The 26,519-nt window shown below is 37.1% G+C and overlaps 1 protein-coding gene across 17 annotated transcripts in view; it reads right to left on the bottom strand.

Moving 5' to 3' along the window:
- The window catches only part of ptprub (protein tyrosine phosphatase receptor type Ub), a 222,249-nt gene that overhangs the window by 72,805 nt on the left and 122,925 nt on the right, over positions 1 to 26,519 (bottom strand). For all 17 annotated transcript variants that reach the window (XM_079894983.1, XM_079894994.1, XM_079894995.1 and 14 more), the window contains exons 4-7: positions 16,963 to 17,038; positions 8,955 to 9,070; positions 5,344 to 5,518; positions 1,380 to 1,673 (exon numbers count right to left, since the gene is read on the bottom strand). In XM_079894983.1, coding sequence (XP_079751109.1) covers positions 1,380 to 1,673; positions 5,344 to 5,518; positions 8,955 to 9,070; positions 16,963 to 17,038 — 661 coding nt within the window. The remainder of the gene's footprint in view (positions 1 to 1,379; positions 1,674 to 5,343; positions 5,519 to 8,954; positions 9,071 to 16,962; positions 17,039 to 26,519) is intronic.

Below are 26,519 nucleotides of genomic sequence, written 5' to 3'. Positions count from 1 at the left end.
AGAAGAATTTCAATCTAGACTTAATGTGGAAGGGAAAATGGAAACAGTTGGAAATATTTAGCGGGAATGTCTGCTCCTCATTTTTCTCCACCTTCCTTTTAGAGACAAAAGCTGTTTAAGACTAAAACACATCTCCAAGTGATTCACAGACGAATCTTTCTCGCTCCGACTCTGTCTTATCTGCTGATGTCTTTTTCTCCCTGCTATTCCATTCTGAAGTCTCCTGTGTTGTCATGCTCTTCTGCTCTCCGTGTTTCACCTGGCTGCCTCTCTTTGTCTTGCTGGCTGATGAATGGTAGGTGTCTGGTTTCCAGAACAAGGTGGGAATGATTGTGATGTGTCATTTAAAAAGGAAGGCAATGATTTGTGTGATAGCATGTGTGTGTGTTTAGAAGACGATGTGATGTAAAATGGTGACCATTACCACGCTGACCAGGTCCAGGGGCGAATCCTCAACCTGCATTTTCACTCTCTTTTCCTTTCGGATAAAAACAGGATCAATCTTCCTAATCACACCCTTTCCAGTTCTGAAACAGCTGGACGTGGCAGAGACTCTCATTTGCAGGTAGAACCATGCATTACCGCACCCCTTGCTGTTTGTTTTGACAGGCACAAGAAGGCGCCACAGGAGAGATGCCCGCAGTTTCGGTTCAGAACATTTAAATTTAAATTAATCATCCACTTTTTCAAAAAGTACGTTGGATATATTTTACGAACTGGCATTAAACACTTTTCAAATTCACATGCTGTTCCATTAGTGGTTGATCAATATGGGTTTTTAATGGAAAATTATGAGAAAATTTAAGCGGGAGAATATACTGGTAGTGTCAATCAAAAGTTTGAAATAATTACGATTTTTGCTGCTTAATAATTAGCTTAATATCTTTGAATAAAGTCTGTGATACATTTTTTCAGGATTCATCAACAAGCAAGATGGCGTGAGGAAAAGGAACAATATTTATTTGAAATATAGTCATTTTAATAATTATAATAGTTTTAATAATACTCTTTTTTAACATTTTTTTCTACAAAAATATTGAGCAACAGCTGTTTTAAACATTGTTTCTTGAGCACCGAATAAGAGTATTAGAATGATTTGTGAAGGATCATGTGAGACTTTTAAAAAAAAAAAACATTAAAAAAACCCTTTATTATTCCAAAGTTTTGACCACTAGTTTGTAAATATATATAGAGCTGTTTTTTACCCTACATAACAAGATTAAATGGAAAGCTTAGAAAGGGGAAAGAGTTAGATATTTTAATTAATTTCTCATCACAGTGAAATGAGATCATCACATTTCACATCACAGTCTTCCAACATTAAATGAATCTATTTTCAATAGACTTTGTAATGAAAGTGAAGTTCTCCGGTCACTCACCTGCACACTTGGTTCTGCTGATGAGGGGTGGTCCAGATGGCCCGGTCCCACCCTCACCCGGCCGAGTGAGCAGCACACTGATATGGTACTCCGTATCTGGATCCAGGTGCCAGAGCTTATATGTAACCATGTTAACTCCAAGGATCTCCGACCAGGGTGCCTGGCTGGCCCGATATTCGATTTCCCGACGGATGATAGGGCCATCGCCCAGGATGGAGTTGGTGTTTAGTTGAATGATCAAATACGTGGAGCCTGCTCTCAACAGCTGGGGCGGAGCAATGGGAGATGGGGGAACTGTGATAGAAACAGAGAAGATTACAGTAAAAGTCTATTCAAGGAATGAAGAAAATATGTTAATATTTTAGCCTTTTTCAAGCAACCCCCAGAAGGAATATATGAAATGTTTTAATGTACTCTAACCTGAATCAGTCTAATCTATTTTACCCAGTTTTTAAGCTTATCTTGACAGCAGTAGACATGAGATGAAATAACATTTGCGGTTCAAAATGGTACAACTTAAATGCAAGGTTCAAGGGTTAAAATACCAATCTGGCCATGCACATTAAACCTCCAATAGCTGGTTCTTTCAGGTCCTCAAGGGAGAGCTATAAGTAAACCAACAGATGTGCAAGAGTGTAGACTGTGGAAGAACGTCAGATACAAGGTCATGCTATTTAATGTGAGATTTTGAGAGCTACCTTTCCTGTAGCTCAAACAGTAGAGCGTTGGTGCTTGCAACGCCACGGTCACGGGTTTGATTCCCAGGGAAAGCAAGAACTGATAAGAATGTAAATGTGTTATGTGTCGAGCAGGACGAGGCCGAGGGCTGTGAGAGAGTGACACGAGGCCGGTGGTGTGATTACTTATGAGCGACACTTGCCGGTCTCCGCACCGGAGGAGCGGAAGCATAAAGGAGGAGCGACGACAGTGGGAGGAACTCTCTCGCTCTTCACTGTCGTCGCTCCTCCGGTGCGGAGACCGGTGCGTCGCGCAGGTGTCGCTCATCAGTAATCATGCCACTGGCCTCGTGTCACTCTCTCACGGCCCTCGGCCTCGTCCTGCTCGCCACACGTACCTTGAAATGCAATATAAGTCGCTGTGGATAAAAGTGTCTGCCAAATGCATAAATGTAAATGTAAATTTTCATATCTAGCCCCCTGAGGAACTTGGCGGGCAGATACACAGTAGCCAGAATAACAAGGAAAAAATCTCCTATTAGATTTGCAAGGTAAAAGGTTTTTTTTGGGGATATATATTTAAACCCTGACTAATCACTAGAGCTTCAAAGGGTCTTGAGTTATCGAACAATTAGTGAGAGAAATTGATTTAGAAGGATGGAAGCGAGGGTCCAATGAAAAAAAAAAAGATATCAGCGCTGACTTTTCCCATGACTAATCTTCGGGTCTGCTGTGTCTGCAAGCTTTCTCTCTCAGGGCCAGCTGCAGATGGCAAATATCCAGCTAGGGACAGAGAAAGCCTCTCCTTGGAGAGATATGAGATGCAGCGAGTAATAAAGCTCATCTTGTCTGTCAGAGAAAGGCATAATAAACAACTCCTATTATATAGAAGAATAAAGCCAACTCAAACTCCACTTTCATATTAGAGGAGACATAAAAACTGGCCGCCTTTTCCTTATGATTCTCCGTTAGGGCAGATTATTAATTCCACCCCGAGAAAGCTTCTTTCGCCAGAGTTCAGAGTTACTGCAAAAAACAGATCTGAACCCTACGGACTGACTGAGAACAATTCTCATTAGCCCTCTGGCTCCTCTGCATTAGCCCTGTTGTTATGTAATCTATGGGCCCATTGAGGAACAGTGAGTTGTGAAATGAGTTGATCAAGCTAATTAAAGGACTGATTAGCCTCTCGTTAGCGGGGGCAAGCGTGGGAGGGCAGTTTGGAAAAGACAAGGAGAAGATCAGAGCGAAAGGAAAGGGAAATCTAAGGTGAGCGTAATGAGCTTGCATCAACGCTGCCACGCTAGAATGTGGGCCTATAGCTTTATGGACTCGTCTGGTGGGGCCAATCTGCCGTGCTTAACTGAGGTGCCGTAATGCATTTTAAATAGGACCTCCTGTCGAAGTAAAAGCCATCAGGAAGCAATGCCAATAACATGCTGCAGAGGGAATGCAGCTATAGTCTGAAATGGCTTTAAAGCTCTGTAACATAGAGACACAGATGCAAGCGGGTCTCATTATAAGTTATGCTTCATACTGCGACGTTCCCGAGTGGATACTGCCTACAGCTCTGGTAAAAATATAATGATGAAGTTGTAATGAGTCAATGTGACAAGTGCCACAAGAGCAAGCGCTTTGTATCTAAGCACTTTGCTGAACATTTGATTAGTCAGACCCCTAAAAACAGTGCATGTTAAATGAGTTTTGAATTTGATGACAAGATCTAGAGAACATTTATAATTTTATCCTGTGATTTGGTTTAATTGATGGCATTTAGCAGATGCTCTTATACAATCGCTTTAGCAGCACAAGCAAGAAAAACATGCCAGTTAGAAAGTTATCTGCTGGGAAAGTGCTATCTATACAACAAGGGCGTTTCTCTTAAAAAAGTAAAATAAAATAAAAACAAAAACCCATTAGGACTCAAAAATATCCTTGCAAAGACCATTTAATTCTGTGATCTGGGTAAGAAGGAAGCAAAGTGCTTAACCAGAGTTAAATAATAAACAGTGTGAGAAATAAAAATAATTGAATGGCTCGAAGTTTCTCTTTTAGGATCTCTGAGGGTATTACCTGTGATTTTTCATTTCTAGTTTTGTTATGATTGCATTAAAAAACAGCCTAAAGGTTTTATAATGCTGTGCTTCTAGGTCACATTGTGGCATACAGTAAAGCCGTATTTCTAAATTCGCCATAATCCGTGCTGCTACATCTATCAATAGGATTAGCATGGTGCTGTCTCATAGCCTCTCTCAGTATGCCTTGAGGATGGAAGCTGAATAACCCACATGGCTCCATCCATCCCTATCCTTATTCCACTCCTGACTTCTCCTTTTGCTTAGGGGACATCAATCTGACCAGGGTTTAAAGGTGGACACAGAAAGCTGCCACTGTAGGCTGATGGGCAGGTGTCAAGTTATATGGTTGAAATTTCAAGAAGGGAGGAGGTTTGCTTTGGTTAAATATGATGCTGAATCATCGTGATTATTCTCAGGAAATGTTTTATACTACTTTAGACCCTTGTTCTATAAATACAAATAAATGAAATCTCACAGATTCCGATCGAAATGGATAGCCTAGTTGAAAATGATAATTATAATTATTTACCCCTCCTGTTATTTATGCCTTTTTTTTCAAGCTCCAAAAAGGACTATATATAATAATGTAAAAAAAAAAACGTGATTCATTGAAAATCTGCAACAGATCAAGAGCAGCTCTCAAATCAAATATGGCACCCTATTCACATAGCAATATGTAGATGGGGTGTCAATAATATCAAATCTGCACCCTTCTGTATTTGAATTTAGCTGCAGCGGAGGTGAAGATTTAACTTAAACAACTTAAATTTAATTTGTATGACTTTATTTGAAAGGACTACTTAATGGTGCTTTTTATCCTTTTTGGAGCTTGAGTGTGTATGTAAAGACTTGAAATGTTGAAATGTAAAGAAATGTTTTTGTGTTAAACAGGAAAAAAAGCAGCATACAGGTTTGAAACGACATGAGGTTGCGTAAATAAAGACAGAATTACTATTTTGGTGTGCACTACCCCCTTAAGCTTTACTAAAAACCAACTGCAAACAAAAGTCCACACACACACACACACGTTTTACAAAACTGATAATTTCAGAACAAAAGAGCCTAAGATGAGAGAATGCAATGCTATAATAGAAAAAGAATACAATGACATGGATTTAGCCAGAATCCCATTATCCTGTGATGTGCGCATTATGGGCAGTAAAACGAAGACACAAAGGACAAAAGAAAGGAAGAAAACAAGCTCCTCACCTTTGACAATGAGTTCAGCAAAATTGGAGACGCCGGAGCCTCTGGAGGACTGCGTGACGCAGCGGTAGAGGTCCTGCTCTGGCTTCTGGACGTCCTCCAATTGAAAGGACACTGCGAAGCGGTTGCGGCCCAAGTGCTTGACAGAACCACCTGAGGACACTTCACCATTGTGCCGCTAGAAAAGAAGAAAAACATGAAAACACGCTACAGTCTACTCACCAAGCATACGCTGCCAAGTACTTATATAAACACTGAATGAGCAATGCACTTTTCTGAGATAAAGCCATTTGTCATAAAACTCAGATACTCAGCCAAAACAAGACTAAAATTGCATTTGCCCAATTACTTGACAAAGTTATCAATTATGCATCTTATATTTAAGGTACACACATATATCATAGTGACAACAGGCTGTCAAACTCCAAAAGGCAAGTATGTACACAACGTATGTCCGGAAAGGAACTGACGCATTCTACAGAACCCCTAAAGGGACGGGAAAAATATATTCGAATGTTTTTGCGTTCTCTCGCAACAGTTGGGTTATTATATTGTATATATAATATGCAGCCATCAAGGAGTCATTATCAATATATTGAAATCACTTTTGAATGCAATCTCGCTTTCCAATTCGCGATCATGCGTACTCTGTGTACAGGGCTGGACTGGCCATCGGGCAGTGAGGAGGATCAGGAGAGAGATGAGAGAGTGTAGAGTCCGCGGTAAGCAGAACTACTTTCAAAACACTTAGGCCATGTCATGAGTGTAGGAACCCATAACCCAGTTACAGATTATTTCCACATTGCATAGTTGACGATTACCGCAATTCACTAGAAATTTAATGAGAGGCGTTTGTAAACCATGTTTTCCGCCTAAATAAAAGCTTGATGCAGTTTGCGTCAAAATAAAATATTATGTGCTTATCTCTTTCAAGTATAGAAATTGGTACAAAACTAATTATGAAAGTTTCCTTTATTTTTTAGTGCATTTGTTTTACAAAATTTGGCTATTACTGTCATTGGATTAATATTATAACTATTATTATGTAGTTAGTAGGTGTAATGTAAATAGATACTGTAACAGAGGTTTTTTTTTTTTTTTTTTTTTTTTTTATTTGCACACTAAATATGGGTTGGAGCTTTTAATTTTGAACTCTCAAAGTGCACCAGATTGATGAATTTAACATTAAAATGCACAAAATTTTCTTACGGGGGGACATGCCCCCAAACCCCCCTAGAAGGACCGAGGTCCACCAACCACAGTTTTACCAAAACTCCTGTGAGAAACACTGGTATTGCTATGCCAATGCAGCTTATAGCTTGTTTTAGGATTCATCACTGTGGAGTATAGTTCAACTGTATTAATAAATGTCAAATTTTACTTATTTCATCTGTTAACTCTCACTCGTCCTATACGCACACATTACATGGCATTAGTGGTTTTAAGTAATAGGAGTTGGTATGCATATATTTTAAGGGCGTGCAAAGATGGGTGGTGTTTATGATCATATAGTGGGCCAGTCTGGGCCAAAATGCCCGGGCCGATTTTTTGTCCCAGTCCAGCCCTGTCTGTGTATACTACTGTAAGTGCATCAATGACGCCATTTCATGCAGATGAATGACAGTGAAAAGCTTACATGTATGTTGAGAGACAAGCCATAAAATTTGGAGACTGAAGTATGTTTCATCTGAATAATAAGGACCAAAAATAAGGACCAAAAATAAAGAAGTCTTGCACTTGACTTAGTACTGGGAATTGCTACGTGGAGCTTGGTGAGGAACCAGACACGTCTCTCACACAAAACCACACTTGATAGCAGCAACCTTTCACTGCGGCTCAGGTAATCATAGCGAGACAGTGGTGTGAATAGCACCCATCCAAGATGTCAACGCATTCGCATTTTCCCCTCTCTGAATACCAAGGACACAAAATGAGCGTTGAGAGTGCACTCATACGAACAGAAAGCACTTCGAGAAGGAGGTCAGCGGCTGCTACACAACTATGTGTGTTTATTATGGGGCTGCTAAAGTGTTTAGGCTTTCAATGTGGTTCAAGACCACACAAACCAGACCTGAATGTAAGGGTAATGTGTGGGCAATGGCTGCAAATTTGAGGTTCACATAAAACAAAGCCAAACGTACAATCATCTGGCTTTGAGGGCCACTTTGTCTTTATTCAACCTAGCAATCACATTCAGTGAACTGCCAGACAGGCAAACATGTAGGGAAAACATACAGTGAGAGAGCTGGGGACAATCTGTTTGTACTAAACGTGCCACATATTACAGATGCATTTGAACAATGCCCCTGTTTGGTATCAGTTTAAAAAATGTTAAAACTTAAGTTACCTGACCATATACTGTAAAATGTTTTATATTTTTAAAGTTAATACACATAATTTTACTATTCATACACCGTTCAAAAGTTTGGGGTCGGTTATTTGTGTAGGTATATATATATTAAAATAACACACATACTGTATACGATATATACACAAAAATTACTGACCTCATAGTCTTGTTAAATATACTGTATAGCCTCTCTCTGTAAATTACATGCATACTTTTATAGGGAAAATAAATTTAAAAAAATCATTAGTTAAACAATATTTTCCCATTAAAGTACATATACTCTCACATACTCTCTCACATACTCTCTCTCACACACACACACACACACACACACACACACACACACACACACACACACACACACACACACACACACACACACACACACACACACACACACACACACTTAATGACAGCTATAAACTGTAAAATATAGAGGTTACCAAAATGTCACACTATAATGCCTGTAAGGACCACAGCTGCCAAAAAAGGGGGAAAAAGCATCTACAGAGTATGATATCCATGATTAAAGGCAGAAACTAGGCTGCAGCTGCAACTACAGACAGAAGAAGTAAGAAAACATCCATATAAAATGGAAGTGAAGACAGAATCATATATCTCCTGCTGTGTTTAGGGGAGGAATGAGCACTTCAGAGGGTTTGAGGACATTGATTATTGCAAAATCGTGTGTCGCTGTGACAGCTTGTAACCACAGGCATCTGTCCTTGACCTTGATGTGACATAATCATTCATTTAATTTAATTCCACCTTTTGATGCCAGAAACTTCAGCTCTCTGAGGGCAGTTGGAAATGTTCCTTCCAAAGACCGTGTTAGATCCTAAAAATACTCTCAGAACAATTATATTATATAACAAAGGCAGACGAAGAAAGAGCGATCTCTACATGGCTTTTCTTTTGAAGATTTACAGTTTACAACTAATTTTCTTAAAGATCTGAAATGTAACTGAAAGGTTGTCAAGTAAAGCTCTCTGATCGCATCTGAGGAACTAAAGGAGTTTTAGAACAAAATCAATTTAAACCAAAGTGTTCTTAAAGTTTACAGTGCCCAACTTAAGAATGCTGCCCTTTTAAAACGGTAACATTCAGGTGCTTTGAGCTTGCAAATTTTCATTAAGTCACGACAGATGACAACCTCAGCCTTAGATGATTATTCCATTGCTAAAGATCTCCATAAAAAAGAAGAATTTGAAAAAACATGATTATACTCACTAAAAATACCTCCATAAAATCAATCTATACTCACTTCCAACAGGAACTTCTCTGCTTCAGAGGGACGTCCTGCTGCTACGCACTGGAAAGTGGCGTTTTGTCCAGCGTTGACCTCCACGTCTCCCAAGCGAGAGAAATGAGGAGATTTATCTGAGCACAGAGACATAAGGGGTTCAGAATAACAACAAAATATCCAAAGTAACTGAAAAAATATATATATAATTATTATTAGAATACACTACCATTCTAGTTTTTTTTTTAATTAATACTTTTATTCAGCAAGGATGAATTCAATTGATCAAAAGTCTGACAGTAAAGACACTTATAATGTTACAAAAGATTTAAATGCTGTTCTTTTGAATTTACTGTTATCGCAAATATTACTGTTTTCAACATTGATAATGTTTCTTGAGCACCAAATGAGCCCGATTAGAATGAATTATGAAGGATCATGTGACACTGAAGACTGGAGGATTGATGCTAAACTGTATTTTTGATCAAATACATACAGCCTTAATGATAATATGATTATTTCAAAAATATTTTTTGTATCAAAGTAAAAGTGTTTACTGTTACTTTTTGATCAATTTAATGCATCCTTGCTTGAATAAAATTATTAATTTCTATCAAAAAGAATCTTACCAACCCTAATTTTCTGAATGGTAGTGTGCATATAGTAGTCCACAGTGATGCTGACCACACTTTCACACTTTACAACATGCTTAAAGTCAACACTGAAATACATGTTTCTGATATAAACAGAAAAAATACTTTCCATTTCTGCTGACATAATCAGTCCCCTTTATTGTCAACATCACGCCTGAACCAACTGGCTCATTTCTGGTACGTAACGCCCACATTTTACAATCCAGTCAAGTCCTGCCCAACATTTCTCCACTTAAATGTTCTATCTTCCATCAAACGCGTCATATTTTGGAAGCAAAATGCGTTGCGAACGATGTTTCATGTGGACTTCAAATGCAGGGAAACAATCTCTTAGTGGCCAGAAATGTTAATTTGTTCCAGTTTGACTTGCTAGTTAAACACTGTGTCCATAAATGGGTTGTTTCCTTGCCTGTATGTCTGTATGTGAGACAACTGATAAATCCTATGACATAAAAAGGTCTAGATAATCTTCCTCCAGCATATATGGTTCTTGGTGCTTTCCTTCCCTTTAAACGAAATCTCAGTTCAACTAAACTGAAATATGACCTTTTGAATTTAAAAGTCATATCTATTCATTTGAAGACTTTTTTTTCAACTGAATATAGGGATTAAACAGGATAAATAGAAGAGATCGGATAGATAAAAATAAAGAAATACTTTATTGATCCCAGGAGAAAATACAAGTGCAAGATTGCTACAATATGCTATATATAAGCACAAAAACACCCCTATGAAAAGATTCAGCCAAGATGTTACATTAATTGTCTATATTGCAAAATACACTGTATGAAGAAACCAATTTTAGAGCCTGTTGGTGGCAGAGGATACACTACTCATTCAAGTGCTGAAGAGCCTACCAAAACAAGAAGGTGGACAAGAGCAAAAAGCAAAAAAGGAAAACAAACAGATAAATGCTGAGGTTCAATTAAATATGGCTTGCACATTCTAGTTGCGAATGTATAAGTGATTTTTTTTTTTCATCAGTTCTTTGAATGGGTGTCAGATGTAAAAAAGGCCCTCGGGCAACATGAATAGCTTCATGTGTTAGTTAACAGTGTTTAGTCTCTGAGAGCGGAGGAGAGCTCCTATGGGAACCGCAGCCAGCCCTGCACGCCTGACAGTTTGATTGTTACTTAAACAGCGTACAGTTTATGTATAATTTAATATTTTGAACTACTGAACTGTTTCTATTTGTATGGTGATAAGAGATGAAATCACTTTTAATGTCCCGCCATTTCAACTACATGCATGTTTGATTAAAAATAGACTTACTTAAAGCTGCAGTCCGTAACTTTTTGGGGTTAGAAATAATCCAAAATATTTTTTTGAGCAAGTACATAACCAGCCAGTGTTCAAAACGATCTGCTTGCCGTAGCTCGATTCAAAACGGTAAGCTTGTAATAATGTTTTTAATTCCAGTGGTACTGGTGGATTACCGCGGGAAATTCAAGCATGTCTTTGCATCATTACGTCACATCTGTACAGGAGGTGTCTAAGATAGTTGCGTGTGAGGATGTTGGAGGTGGAGATTTATAACCTTTTCTCACAGCACTTGATATAATTTAACTTTTCAATTTGATGGCGGATCCAGAAAGGTTCAAACGACAATCACCAGTGACAACTGGAGATTCACCCGTTGTAAAATGCTAAAGACTTCAGACTTCAAAAAAGAGACTGCAACCAGCCCACGCAAAAACAAGGATAAATATCGGAAGGGCATTAAATGTAGTCACGCAATGCTGATGTTGTTAGCATTAACAATTTGAGAACAAAGTATAATTTGCACGGTTTGACGTGATATAAGCGATCATTAGATTTAATCAGCGCGATTTACTGCATTGCTTTTTTTGCCTTGGTCAGAACAAAAGTGGATGTTACTTGTTCAGATGACATTTTCCGGTGAAAATTCTTATGTTGGTCATACTTCCAAAAAATAGAATCTGTAAATCTGAATGACAAGTATCCACAATGACTGACCGCCGCACATTCTCCTCAAAACATTGGATTCATCCGCGCTGTGCCGTGCCGAGGCACAACCCACGTAAAGTTGATAATTCCACGAATAACTGCAATTGCAGATTTCGAACAGAGATGGCGACAAAGAGGAAAAACTACAGACTGCAGCTTTAAAAAAAGTTGTACATGGTTTCGATATCCACCTTATTTTACAATGCCAAAGTGAGCTATTTTCTGTGAATGTGCGAGACTTTTGATTCAGTAGTCACAACTACAAGAATAACTAAAGTGAGGTCAATGGTAAAACTTTGCCCTACAATACAGGATTTATTTCAGAAGAACCGTTTTTATGCTTTTGAGCTGCAAAGCTGCTTCATTTACATTACAATCTCCCATGTGAATTTGTTTAATTTTTGCCTAATTTCCTTATTGGAATGGTAATGGTTGCATTGAAAAAAAAAAATTCTCCCATACTGTAGGTTTCATAAGAAGGCTGTCTTGGTTAGATTTGCAGGCTTGTGTTGGAGGTCTAAAAACGTATTCTTAAGGATGTATATAAAATCACTGTAAACCGCCTACCCGCACTGCACACATCTGAAAACTGTCAATCAAAGCAGATAAATAGGCTGTGAGGTCTGATATAACAGAATGCTGTTCCACTCTGAGTGTATATTGTTTATCTGATTTGTAAAACCAGGCGGAGGCCCAAGCTACATTGTTTGTAGTCGACGGGTGGCCAGGCGTTCGGTGTGGATTCCACTGTGTGATGCTCAATTCATGTTTTTATGAGTCAACATGAATCACAAGGCAAGGAAATATGAAAAGGGACTGGAAATCTGTCAGCTAGATTATTAAATATGCTCATCCTAAAGACTTTGATTAATAGATATTGCAGTTGCCACAACACTAAGGTTATGATGTATAGAGAATACAAAAGAACAGAAGGAATCAGAAGGAAATCTTCTCTCTTTCTCGCTCGTTGTACTCTTTTGCCTGCCTTTCCTTTTTGACTTGTCTTGCCAAACGGTGATTTCCGCAGTCTGGCGCAATGCCACTCACGACAATGCGTGTCCAGGTCCTGATGAGAGTTTTAATTATTTAATGTGCACAGTGGGGCTTAGATGATGCCATCTGCCGCCTGCAGGAAGTGGGGAGGGGAGCGAAGGAAGAGGGTGTTAGGAGACTCAGCAGAGATGAGCTGTCATGACCACAGCATCTGTTGATTTGCTTGTTTGGAATTCCACTTTATTACCATTCTAATAGTACTTTGTCAGTTTTCTCTGTTTAAATATGTATAAAGATCACTACAGTTTTATGAAGCCTTAAAAGCATTAAGGTGTCCCTCAGGGGTTGTGAAAGGGATTGTTAACTTGGAGCGAAGACCGCATCTCTGCGGTGTGCCACCTATCCCTATCGGCTGGTCACTAAAACACATTTCAGCACATCAGAAACCATTACAGTTGATAATTGCGCTGTCGGAGCCTATTGAATCGGCCTTAGAAAAGGCTTGCATCTCTGAAATAAATATACAGACATGTTGTTATCGTATAAAGCAGCTTGTTTTAATAAAAGCCAGTCAGATTAGGCAGGATTCACGAAGAATGAATCACACCCGCTGCATCATTTATTATTTGCACAAGCAGTCTGCATTGTTCTAGCACCCGATTCACTAAAGGAATTATGCAAAGTAGGCACAAACATGGCCTAAAACGCAATATGCATGAGGAATTAGCCATTTCTGAACTTACAGATTGATTCTAGATGTACTGCGAGCTGGTGTACTTTACTGGGACTGCCCAATATATCTAGTTTTGAACAAATTAATGTGTCCTTGCTGAATAAAACATTGCTATAATCATACACGGTTCGTTTATTGGCTAGAGGAGAACTGGCCCCCCGACTGAGCCTGGCTTCTCCCAAGGTTTTTTTCCTCCATTCTGTCAGCTGATTGAGTTTTGGTTCCTTGCCACTGTCACCTTTAGCTTTTGGCTTGCTTAGTTGGGGACACTTAATATTCAACCATATTAATCTGCATTGACACCATTGTATGAGAACTGAACTGAGCTGGACGATGACATCACTGTTTTCTCTAGAGCGGCTGTATAGATAAATGAACTAAATGAATTAACTTTTATACAGCAGAAACGAACCATCACTGAACTTACTTTAGCAGGACTATTACACTATTTTCTTCTAGATCTGCACTGTAGTACAGCCGAAACATACTTATTTTCCTGTTATCACTGTAAAGCTGCTTTGAAGCAATCTGTATTGTAAATTATTGTATTGTAAAAATAGAATTATATACAAGTCTAAAAAGATGAAAAAAATGACAATGACTTCATGTAAATACTCGCATGTAAATAGCACCTTGTTAAACTAGTTTTGCACAAATAGTTTGTCCATTAAAGTCTTTATCTGACACCAATTACCAAAATTAGTCATTTAGACAGCCAGTAAGTCATACATAAAAAGATTTTAATAAACAACACCAGTCTTCAATACTACCATTAGAACTTTAACTTCCAGTCTACAGTCAGTATACAAAAACAAATATCTAGCTCTGCTGGATTAGGGATGTTTAAAGGATTTCTGCTTTCCCCCTCGACAATAAAAGAAATCACAGCTCCGTACACACAGAGTCTTCACTGCACTGGAGGGCCGAACACATCACACATGCCCTAGCAACATCTCCTCCCTACTCTGATCTGTTTGTTTTGTACTATGTCCGGCAGCTACCAGGCTATCTCAGCATGCCGGCAACCAGCAGGGTTCAGCTTCCCACTAACTAATGCAGCAGTATATATGCAGCATACAGATGAATGCACTGAATAGTAAATGTTAAATAGTAGCACCCGCATACAAATAACTAAGATAGCTGATATACCTCAGTTGCTACTCCCAGAGTGCAAATGGAGACTTGATTAAAGTTGAAGTAGCCTATATAAGATTTATGTTAAAATGCATGTTTATGAACAATGTTTATTGTTCATTTACTACTATTAGTATGCCATTCATGGGTTTATCTCTCCCAAAAGTGTAAACATTGAGCATCATCAAAACATTAAGATCAGCTCAGATCCGTCAATCTCTTCCCAGCTCAGCCAATGGTGAGAGTTTGGGGCGTGGCTACTGTAGCAGGCGGAGCCAGAGTGTTTTTTAATCGCTGTGGAATCAGCTTTGGTTACAGAACTGCAAGCCAAAATTTACTGCATTTAGACCTTCAAAGATTAAACGGGCCATAAACACGTCAAAGTGAACGGGGCATTGTGATGCAGATGCTATGCGCTACAAAGGATTCTTCAATACCATACAGCATCATCATGCGCCCGCTCAGAAAGACAAATGCCAGGGCCAGTTTATAGTGTTTACTCTACATAGTTGCGTTCACTCCACATAGTGTTAGTCTCCTCGATTGCTCACTCATGACACATAGCAATACAGCTTAAAGTGTTCCTAATATGTTGGACCTTTTATTGAAAGTAGCCTACTTTTACGTGTTGAAACATGCCATCGCAAGCACCCGTAAAAGCTGTGTTTGTGATGCTGGAGTTGGGGGAGGTGCAACATGTGAAAGGGAGTTGACCAGCTGACCTAAAATTGAAATGGGTAAGTGTGACATGGTCTACAGTACATAAAGAAACTTGTTCCTCAGACTTCTCACACAAGATGGAAATTAGATCTTTTCATCTTCAAAGAAACCATGTAGCTCACAGGTGTCAAACTCAGTTCCTGGAGGGCCACAGCCCTACACAGTTTTGTTCCAACCCTGCTTCAACACACACACACCTGCAGTTTTCAAATAAGCCTGAAGGACTTGATTAGCTGATCAGGTGTGTTTAATTAGGGTTGAAGCTAAACTCTGCAGGGCTGTGGCCCTTCAGGAACTGAGTTTGACACCTCTGATGTAGCTGTATCCAGCTGAGCTAAAAGCTGTACTGAAACAAGGATGAAAGGTTAATTTGGTTACAAAAGTGACTTTGATATCCAAATTATGTGTGCTTGCAGATCTGTGTGGAACTGGTCCTGCATAGGAAGATGTACTTGAGAAAGTTGTACTGTATATGAGAGCAATGCAAATCTCACAGAATCATGATACTATAAAACAGGGATTGAACCATCTGGATTTTGTCAATGGCTGATGTTAATTTCTACAGTGCATGCTGGAAATATACCTTTAACTATATCATTTATTATAATTAACTCTTTCCCCGCCACTGACAGAATTTTCGGGCTATCCATGTTTTCACTGTTATATGGTAGGTGGCACTTTTACGCATCTTCTGAAAGAGTACAGAATCTCCAGATCAAAACACAGGTGAAGAAGAAGCAGAAACAAGCGACAGAAACATTGCTTTACATGCACATATAAAATAACTCAATCATCAAACATATAACAGCTTATAAATCAAAACTGCCTAATGTTACCGTATGAAATGTCGAACCCAGGAAGAGGTATAGGACTGTGAAGCTTTGAGGGTGTTGTTGGACTCGATCTACTCCATCTGTGTTTTGATCATTGTTCTTCTGAATCCGATCCGGATGCAGTCTTTGACAAAAACGCGATTTCCTCATTTTTTGTTCAAAATGTAGATTTTTTTAAATGAACCGTTTAAACGAAAAGTGTTAATTTTTTTTTTTTTTTGATAAAGCAGATGCTCTATTCTTTTTGACATATTCTATGTTAAGATATTAATAACATCAAATATTATGGGTGCCATGAAAGTTTTGTAAAAATGATCAAAAATGCTGCCACTGACTGGTAACTTAAAAAAAAATAAAAAATGCCGGCAGGGAAAGAGTTACATAAATAGTATATCAGACTTTATAATTTAAGAAATCTATCTATTAACATTTGACAATCATAATTATTATCTATTTATCTAATTGCTCAACCACTGAGAAGTACATTTGGTTACACTTTATTTTATGGTGTCATTGTTACAGTGTAATTATATATTTAAGTACTAAGTAATATTAAGCAACTACATGTATTTACTATAGGGTTAGGGTAGAATTAGGATTTGGTTTAGGGTTAGTTGCATGTAATTATGCATAGTTTACTGTTATTACTATGGTAAGTACATGTAACATATGTAACAAGGACACTGTAAAATAAAGTGTTACCGTACATTTTGCAAATGATGTAATTTCTATTAATCAGCTAATTGTTTTAGTCAATTGCAACGATGGCCAAACATCAGCTTTTCATTAGTATAAACACAATGTTATATGGTAATACTGAACATAATCCTGTGAATTTGTTTTTGATTTTGATTTTTGCTCCAGCAAATTGGCTCAAAATAGCATAGACATAACAATTTTACACTAAAGGCCATTTGTAAAGTCCTCCACATTTTCATGCTGCTTAAACAAACACATACACCCTCACACTATAATGACAGCTGTGTGTTACTCACAACAGGGGTAGTTCAAGAGGAGTATGTCATCAACTGCAATGTAGCCTCTACGGTCCACAGTCGCCTCTAGCAATATCTGAAAACACAAAAAGAGGAAAACATGACTTCAGAGTAGTTGTACTCTGTAACAAAAGTAACAAAGTAAACAATGATTGCAGTAAATCATCTTGGGGAAAATACACTTAATTCATGATTTATTTTCTGAAATCAAGTCTTATTCAATCAAGTCCAATGAAATCCAATCTTATCATCTTACACATTTTTGCTTCTCAAGTAAATTAGTCTTGTTTTAAGGCTGGATATTAAATACGATTAAATACGCAGTGTTATACAGTGCAAATACATAAATAAACATAAGTGATGCCTTGTATATTAATCAACACAAAGTGGTATCTATTAAAAACCATCATAATAGTTTCAATCAAACTCACAAAAAGTGTTTTAATGGGCTGCCTGCGCTATATTTTAATTATTGTCTTACAATTGCAGTGTGCTTCATTAATCTTACATTAATGAAACAATTAAGAAATAATGAGAGAAAATAAGGACGAGTCTGTCAACTACACTGAAAAGAACATTATTCATCTTTTTGACATTTCGCATCTTTTTCTTGAGTTTTCTTTTTGCACAAGTTTTGACAGTCATTGAGAACAGAAAACGAGAAAAAGGATGCCAAAGCAAGTAAAGAGAATGAGAAAGAGAGAGAAAATGGATGCCAACTTCACTAAAGCGCCCCTGAGGCCTATAGAGGAAATAATGGCTTCATCAGGAGGCCTGCATTCACTGTGACACATGGCTCTCACTCGCTATGCTGAGCGCGCACACACACAGACGCATCGGCTCATAATGTGAGCGTAAGGGGCACGAGTCCCCGGGGATCGGGAGAGACGCTTCACACTCGCCAAAGGCTGTGAGCAAAGGACGGACGCTCCAGTGTAATGAAATCAAATCAATATTGTGCGAGCAACAGTGATGAGATGTTATTACACATCGAGAGCACAGAGGCTATGTTTGCTCTTCCAACAGGACTCTGCTTTGCTGCCCACGCCTAAAGGTATCGCTTCAAAAAAAGAAAAAAGAAAAAAAGGAAAATAAATACTGTGTTTGTTTACGGTTTAGTAAACAAGCAAAAATCACAGTTGCGAATGAACGTTGTGTTATTATCGTTAACTAAAACTATTAAAAACATTTAGAAGCTGAAATGGAATAAAATATTCTTTGAAAAACAAACCAAACGAAAAAGAGAAATGTTGCCTTGGCAACATCCTGAAATAATTTTATTGTAAGTTGACGCACTAAAATTATAAACAGGAAATTAATGAAAACAAACTAAACTGAAAAATAAAAATAAAATAAACCTAAATAGATTTTTTTAACTAATAAAATGACAAAAGCGCATAAAATTATATAATAAAATAAAAAATAATCTAAATAATACAATTGCTAAAAATAAACTGAAGTTAACATGAAAACATAAAATATAAAAACTTTCAAAATATTTATAATACTATTATAAACTAAAATAACACTGGCTTTCAGTCATAAAAGAGTGTTTATCTTCTTACTGTCTTAAACGCTTTTCACACTTGTAGTATTGCTATAATTTTCACCCTGAAAGTCATCTCAAATTATGAATTGTGGTTAATGACATTATGTGATATACATTATGTGAAATAAATGGGGTTGAAATGAAAAACGTAAAAAAAAAAAAAAAAGGCTGATATCACATTTAACATGTAGGCTATAAATACTACCTTCACACTTTTTGCATATTGTGACAAAATTGCAAGATTAATTGGTAATGAATGATGCATAATAAAAAAAAATTCTGCTAATCTGTGATATTTAGTGTTTACTGTTTTTGTAATTTACTAGGGGGAAAAAATGATGTTTGTAGTGGTGGAAATGATACAGTCAGATGTTATAAATATATGAATCATTTTCTCAAAATATTCAAACTGTTAGTTAAATTTATGATGCATTTCATAATACAAATTGAAAGTCTGGTTCTAGGCAAAGGGATACAACTATATAATCAATACATAAAAGATTAAATGTAGTGAAAATAAATGACAAAGACATGAAAAAGTTTTAATGTGAACTTTATATAACAAAAGAAGTTGTTACACATTAAGGATTCGTTGATCCTTAATGTGCATTCAACAAATATTTATATTTTATTCTATTTCAGCTTCTAAATGTTTTTAATAATTTTAGTTAACGATAATAACACAACGTTTATACACAACTGTGATTTTTGCTTGGTTACTAAACATAATATATATGTATTTTTATATTTTTTAGAAGAGCAAAGCCTCTGTGCTCTCGATGTGTAACAACATCTCATTACCGTCGTCATCACAATACATAGTTCCCACATGACGTCACAACATACGGGCATTTGCCGACCCGGCGCCATTTCTGTGGGCATGTTGTGGGCAGAACATTAGAAGAAGAAGCTGAAACAAGTTAATTTCGTGATAAAAAGTGAAAATGGTCATCTCCTGCTGGGTCAATGGATGTTCAAATCGTGCCGGAGGTTCAGTTAAATTTGGATTTTACAGTATACCCGTCATTAGACTTCATGAATGTGAGAAAACTAAGCTTTTGTCAGAACAACGACGGAGGTTATGGCTGGCGAGGATAAACAGGAAAGAAACTCCCTCAAAACACGCAAGAATTTGTGTTTTATTGCGAGTGTACACAAATATAAGTTAACACTTTGCAGTTTGAATGATGTCCTGTATGAACAAAATGACAAGGTATTAAAAACATACAAAAACAACATTGTTTCCACTGTTCGATCGCGCCCGCGCCTCTCTCTCCCTCACACACACACACAGACAGACAGACAGACAGCGTTAGCGCATACGGATCCACACCATTTATGACTGAAATTTTCGCATTGTACCTCTCTCTGTCTTGTTAATAGAGTCTCTTTATAATCTCTTTATAGTCTCTGTCACTTTGTCTCTTCATGATTTTCGTAACATTATAAACAGAAAGAAATATTCTAAATTTGCTTGTAAAACTTTGTAAACACAGCAGCTTATGCCATCAAAGATGGCGTCTCCGGGGAGGTCACGTGACATTAATTGGCCTGTGGGAACTATGTATATTCACCTTTTTTTCTTTTTTTTTCAAAAAAGAAAACCCTGAACTTTTAAACGCTAATGTAAACATGTCTAAAGTTGAAGAAACCTGTCAAAAAATCATCAAAAATGGGTAGAATATCCAGAGGTGTTGCTATCAGTGAAAGGGGATATGTATGTTTTGCAGCCGTTGCACTAGTTGACAGCAGTATCTCTCAGAGCTGTCATGGCGGCGCTTCATTCCATGTTCAACTTCCCCCATTACCTGGTCAGCAGAACATTCCAGGCTGTCAGGAGCCTCTTATTTCATCACGGAACAGCATGATTTCATGCTCCCGACCTATCCTTGACCTCAAACGGCGCCGACACACGTGAAGATGGATGTGAAGTCTCTGATTGGGATCTAAAAAACACTACGTGCTTTGCGGGAAGAGGGGAGGAAAGTGACTCCAGACAGCAGAATATGCAGCCAGCGCTGGCTCAGGCTCTGTAACACAACTTTAATCTCCTGTTGGAAAGGACTGCTATATAACCACAATAAACTGACAACAGACTTGTAGGATGATGCAACGGGAGATTACTCTGAAATGTGTTTTGGAATTTCCCTCACTATTCCACGGGTGTGCTCCTGCTGACATGCCATAAGCGCTCCGAAACAAAAGACCAAATCACACTTTTTTTTTTTAAGGCATTCTTATGATATTAAAATCCTCCACCCGCATCACATTTATTCTAATCAGTGGCTACACTTCCCTCATGCAGACTATTCACGGAACAAATCTCTCTGATTTATGATGAATATAAAAAAGACTCTTTCTGGGTATGGCTGAGTTGAACCCTATATTTTCTTACTCTGCTAAGGAGACATCATCTCTATAGTCCTTCTATAAGCAAGACTAGTGACAGCAATGGATCAGATCAAAAGAGGCATATGTTGGTTTTTCAAGGTAGAAAGATTGCCATGCATCGGATTAATGAAGCGCACAGCGAAGAAAACACTCTTTAATCAATAAATCCACAACGGCAAACTCAGGAGATCGCAGGAGATAAAGAAAAGACAATAACATGCATTGACGACACCGGACATTAGAACAAAGGAAACTCAGGGCTTAAATACAGGGATAATTAACACAACTAGCAACACGTGAGAACTCAATTAAAAACCTTTGAGACAAACTATAGCAAGATAGAAGTATAATCAATTTTTTTTTTTTTAAATCTCATTCGATTTAGCTTTTTTGTGTTTACAGTGCCCCCAAAAAGGTTATTCTTAAATGATGACCCCTATTTTTAATGATATCATTATGAAAAGAATAATGAATAAATAATTAATTATGACTAATTATGCCCATTTATTCTCTAATATGTAGATTTCTCAACTGACAGTGACTTTCAAAAGAATTAACCAAGCTGTCAGAATAGATTTTTTTTGTTTGTTTAACAGCACCATAAATAGTCAAGCACACACACACAAAAAAATCTTGTTTATAGATAACTTTACAATAATGCCATCAAAATGGAAACTGATTTTTATACATAAAATGAAAGTTAATTTGATTAAATGTATATTCTAACACTGGTAACACTTTAGTTTAGGGTCCCATTCTCGCTATTAACTAGTTGCTTATTAGCATGCATATGATTAGGATATTGGCTGATTATTAGTACTTATAAGCACATATTAATGCTCATTAATGATCATATTCTACATTCCTTAATCCTACCCAATACCTAAACTTAACAACTACCTTACTAACTATTAATAAGCAGTAATTAGGAGTTTATTGAGGTAAAAGTCGTAGTTTAGTTAGTCAATAGTAAGAATTGGACCCTAATCTAAAGTGTGACCCAATTTCTATAGAACATTGTTATTATTATTAAAGAACAAATAACCAATCTGGTTGAAAAGTGTTTGAATCTAAGTAATAGAAAGTATTTACATTCTAGTACATTGTTCCCAACAGTGGAATAACAATCAATAATTGTAACTGATCATTTATTTATTTATAGTAACACATACAGTATGTGCTCATAAGAGCAAAGGTCTACTAACTGAGAGCTTTCCAACAGTATGGCATGACTATCCATTACAACTACCAATTCCTATTAAGATTACTATGATATTATTACCTAAATTATGAAACAGACTTGAAACTGCAGTAGTTACAATTTGTTACGTCAGATAGCCTATTTTCATTCTAAAATCCACATTCTAAGCTTTTAAAACACATTTTAAGCAGCTAGACGCTGACGCACCAGTTGAAAAGGTTAAAATGCACAAAGTAAAATGTTGGGGTTGATGAGGGAAGGAACAAGAGGAGCTCAGAGAGAAAGAGAGAGTAAGAGAAAAGATAGACGTGTAGGACCGCAATCAAGGAGGACAGACACAAACAAACCAGGCTCTCTAACAAGGACATGTTCTCCTCAGAATGATCCAGTCCTTACCAACGGGTCAAGGTTTGGCTGATTAGCTTGATCCAATTAGCCCCTACTGGCAGATGTTGTAACTATAACATCTGGATCCAGACAGAATCTTTCTCCACTGATGGCCTTTTATAAAAATAGCTGTGTATGACTCTAAACCGTTAAGAGCAAAGATGATCATACAAACAAATATCTTTCTCCAGGTATTTATAGACTCCCTTTATTTGGCATGTTTTCAGTCAACAGATTAAAACAAGGAAATATTAAAATAATGAAACTCGAAAGCATGCATTGTACCTTGTCTGCATCCATCCAAATGAATCCATCCTGGTGGAATGCATTTTATTCATCTACATTATTATTATTAATGGATCTGACCTAATGTCTTCTTATGTCTTACATTTCTTGCTTCTATTCACCATCAATTTGTATTATTTACACTCTTGTGCATTTTCTTAAGAATGTGTCAGGTTCAATTAGTCTTACATAGCTTCAGCTTTGTTGTTCAACGTGGCGGAGAGACAAATACACAGACACAGATTTGTTGATGTGATGTGAATTCATTTGGAAGCCCGTAAAAGAGAGAGAGAGAGAGAGAGAGAGAGAGAGAGAGAGAGAGAGAGAGAGAGAGAGAGAGAGAGAGAGAGAGAGAGAGAGAAAGAAATACGATATACAGACAGAAAGGTGCGGATGGGCTGAAGCTAGATTCTTTTTGGCAGTCCTGGCAGGCCCGATAACATATTTAATATTTGATAACAAGTTCCCACTATCTATTACACCTTCACCAATAACAGCAGAAATATATGAGCGAGCATGGCAGACAGGGGAGATTTCAACTCGAATATTTCAAACTCAAGGTGATCCCTACCCATTTCCATTCTGCTCTTCATCCCAATCTCTCCCCATCTCTGTCAATTCAATTTTCCTTCATTCCATTCCTTTCTCTCTATTGATGTTCAGACACGACAGACAGCAGGAAATATGGTATCTCGTGACACATAAACGCGGGGGCCCATCATATCATGAGAGACAGGCCACAGTCTCATTTTACATGTATAGGGATAGACAGCCCATTGTTACGCTGTACGGAGCTCGTAAAAGACACAGAATCAAATGCAGAACGCAGGAACTTAAATTAGTCTGACAGATCTTTATGATTTATGATAATTAGACATTTCTCAACTGACATAGTTCAATACTATCAAAACAATTAACCGAGCAGTCAGAAAAGATTTTTGTTTTGCAACATCATAAATTGTCAAGCACCAAAAAATCTTCTTGTTTTTAGCTAACTTTAAACATATTGATTGTTTACATTAAAATTAAAGTAAGTTCAATTAAAATAATGAAAAGTATATGATATCAATTAAAATGTGTATAGCTCATAATAAGAATAATGATGATGATACTAATAATACAATTTCTATATGTCATTATTATTATTATTATTATTATTATTATTATTAAGAAGAAGAATAGTAGTAATAATCACTGTATCGTAAATAGTAGTAGTGATCATAAAATCTGATTATTAGAACAGTTTGTGGAAATGTATACTTAATTCATATCTATTAGAGTAGCTGAATGTTTTTCACTGAATTTCATTTCAATATTACTCTACTTCCTTAAAGGGGTACTTCACTGCTGGCAAAATGGGCTTTTCAATAAAGTGAAAAGCCCAAAAAATAAATTGGCTGCCTATACAGCAAAAAGGCGAAAAAAGTTTAAATCGGTGCTACATGACTAGAGTAAACAGAGAAAAAACTCTGTGTTTGTACAGTCACCATTTCAAACTAGATGATCAGAAACAGTGTTTTAGGCCAAACAGAGGGGAAAACTGAAAGAAACGGTCAGTTCCGCCCAACCCCCACCTGTCGCGTACAGGTAAGAAAGCTGTTGCCAAAGTTTTCCTTTTTTTTCTGTTTAAAGAGTAGACAAAGTACGATACAATTTTTAGCAATAAACCTACTCACAATAACTGTTTTGTTAATAACCCTCTGTTGATCCAACTGTCCATGGGTGGCGATACAAAAAAGTATAATCTGTAGGGGGGTTTTTTTTAAGAAAAGGAGTAATCCGGCAAACTTTTGCTGACAAATGAACCTGAATTTCTTGGTCCAGGTAACACGGAGAACAATTAAACTTCGTTCGTTTACATTTACTACCGAAACTATAACAATAAAAAGCAGTGTGAAAATCAGCGAAGTTACACTGTAAATGTAATTTACCTTAATTCAGCTTCAATCTATGAATTGGAACTGTTAAATTCTGAATGGCACACAACACTATGTTTCCTTTATTAATAATAGAAAAGAAAATTCAATTTAGGCAAGAAGCAACCAGTGTGGACAACATACTGTCAAATTAATCAACCTGTGGGCTTGTTTATCAGAAATCTATTATGGGCTAAATCCATTCATTCCAGTTATGAGGAAATAAACAGTTATTGTGAAACCCTTAATTATATGGCAAAACAAGAGTCGAACAAACAGGCTATTAGCTCCTTCCAAGTAGAGATTCAGTCTGGGTGGCCTTGTTATGTGAACAAAGGATTTAATTCCATGAAAATAATCAGTTTACTGATTTTAGCTTTTGGAAATCACAGTGTTGTATGGGTTATCTGATCTCTTAGCACTCACTTTTTTCTGTGAAAGCAAAGTCCTCATGTTCTCAAAAGAAGTGGACCTCTTCAACTTGAGCAATCACTCCTAGATGAGCCAGACAGGCTATTGATACAAACACTGGATAATATTTAAACATCATAGATAAAAGCCATTTTGTCCTTGGAGAACTCTTCTTAGAAGCTTTCCAGTGAGGTTTTTTATTTTTGTTTACTGGCTGAAACACAAATGTACAATGTCACTATGCTGCCCTTAACGCTGATACTTCTGCCTTTATTCATTTTGTATTACTTTATGAATGCAGACAATGTTTTTTCTTTTCTTTTTCTGATGTACTCGTTTTGTTCAATTTTCTTCTCATCCTTATTTGTGATGAGTCACGAGGCAATTGTTGGGCAATTTTGGCTGCCATCAAGGCTGAAAGGGTCTTAGAAGACATTACTAGCCTAAGACTTATTAGAGGACCAACTTCATGTTTTATTCTCGCTTTTGAATATAGAAAAGCCAGTCACAGTAAGCGGACAAGAATCTACAAAAGACAACACTGGAAAACAAACTGAGACATGCGACATGCCTGTGATTCTGCTTTTTTGAGTCTGATAGGAAAGGTCTAAGCACATCCTCAAGGCAAATTAACAGAGTTCATGGGTTTGACTCCATGTTCCAGGAAAAAGACCAGGGTGACAGAGAGATGGACACACAGCTCCATTTACCCTTGTTATGCACTCAGACTTGGGGGAAAAAATGCCTGGCTTAAAGTGATAAACAATGTTTCACACACTCTTCAGTTTAAAGAAATAGTTAATCGCAAAACAAAAAATCCAATCATTTATTTACCCTTATTTCCAAACCTGTGTGCTCTTTTTTTTTTTTTTTTACTGTGAAACAATAGTATAATCTTTTGAATCTTGCCCAACAAAAAGAGTTCATAGAGACCTGGGGATGTCAAGCTCCATAAAGGACCACTCTTCATCTTTGGAAGAAAAAGGGAGAAAAAGAAGAAACAGCATTTGGAGAAAACTGTGAGTCTATAAGGTAAAAATAATATAATAAGATAACCTTGTTTGAAATGGGTGTGGCTAAAAGAAAATGTTGGTTTCGTCTATACTACTAGGTACTTATACTATATTGGCTGGGTTAAATAGAATTGCATTACTAAAAAGAGACTAAAATACAATTTTCATTGACTAAAACTAAACTAAATGTCATCAGTTTTAGTAGACTAAAACTAGACGAAAATAGTTATGGATAATTCCGACTAAAATAAAACTAAAATGCTCAGACTTTTATTCGGCTGAAACTTGACAAAAGCATGAAAGTGACTAAAACTAATAAAAACTAAAATGACAGCTTGACACAAAGACTAGACTAAAACTAAAATTAAAACAGGCTGCCAAAAACAACAGTAGAAGGCACAAAA

The sequence above is a fragment of the Squalius cephalus genome (genome assembly GCF_949319135.1).
Source record: "Squalius cephalus genome assembly, chromosome: 15".
NCBI lineage: Eukaryota > Metazoa > Chordata > Actinopteri > Cypriniformes > Leuciscidae > Squalius > Squalius cephalus.
The sequence above is the reverse complement of the archived record's forward strand: the minus strand, read 5'-3'. Positions and strand labels throughout refer to the sequence as shown.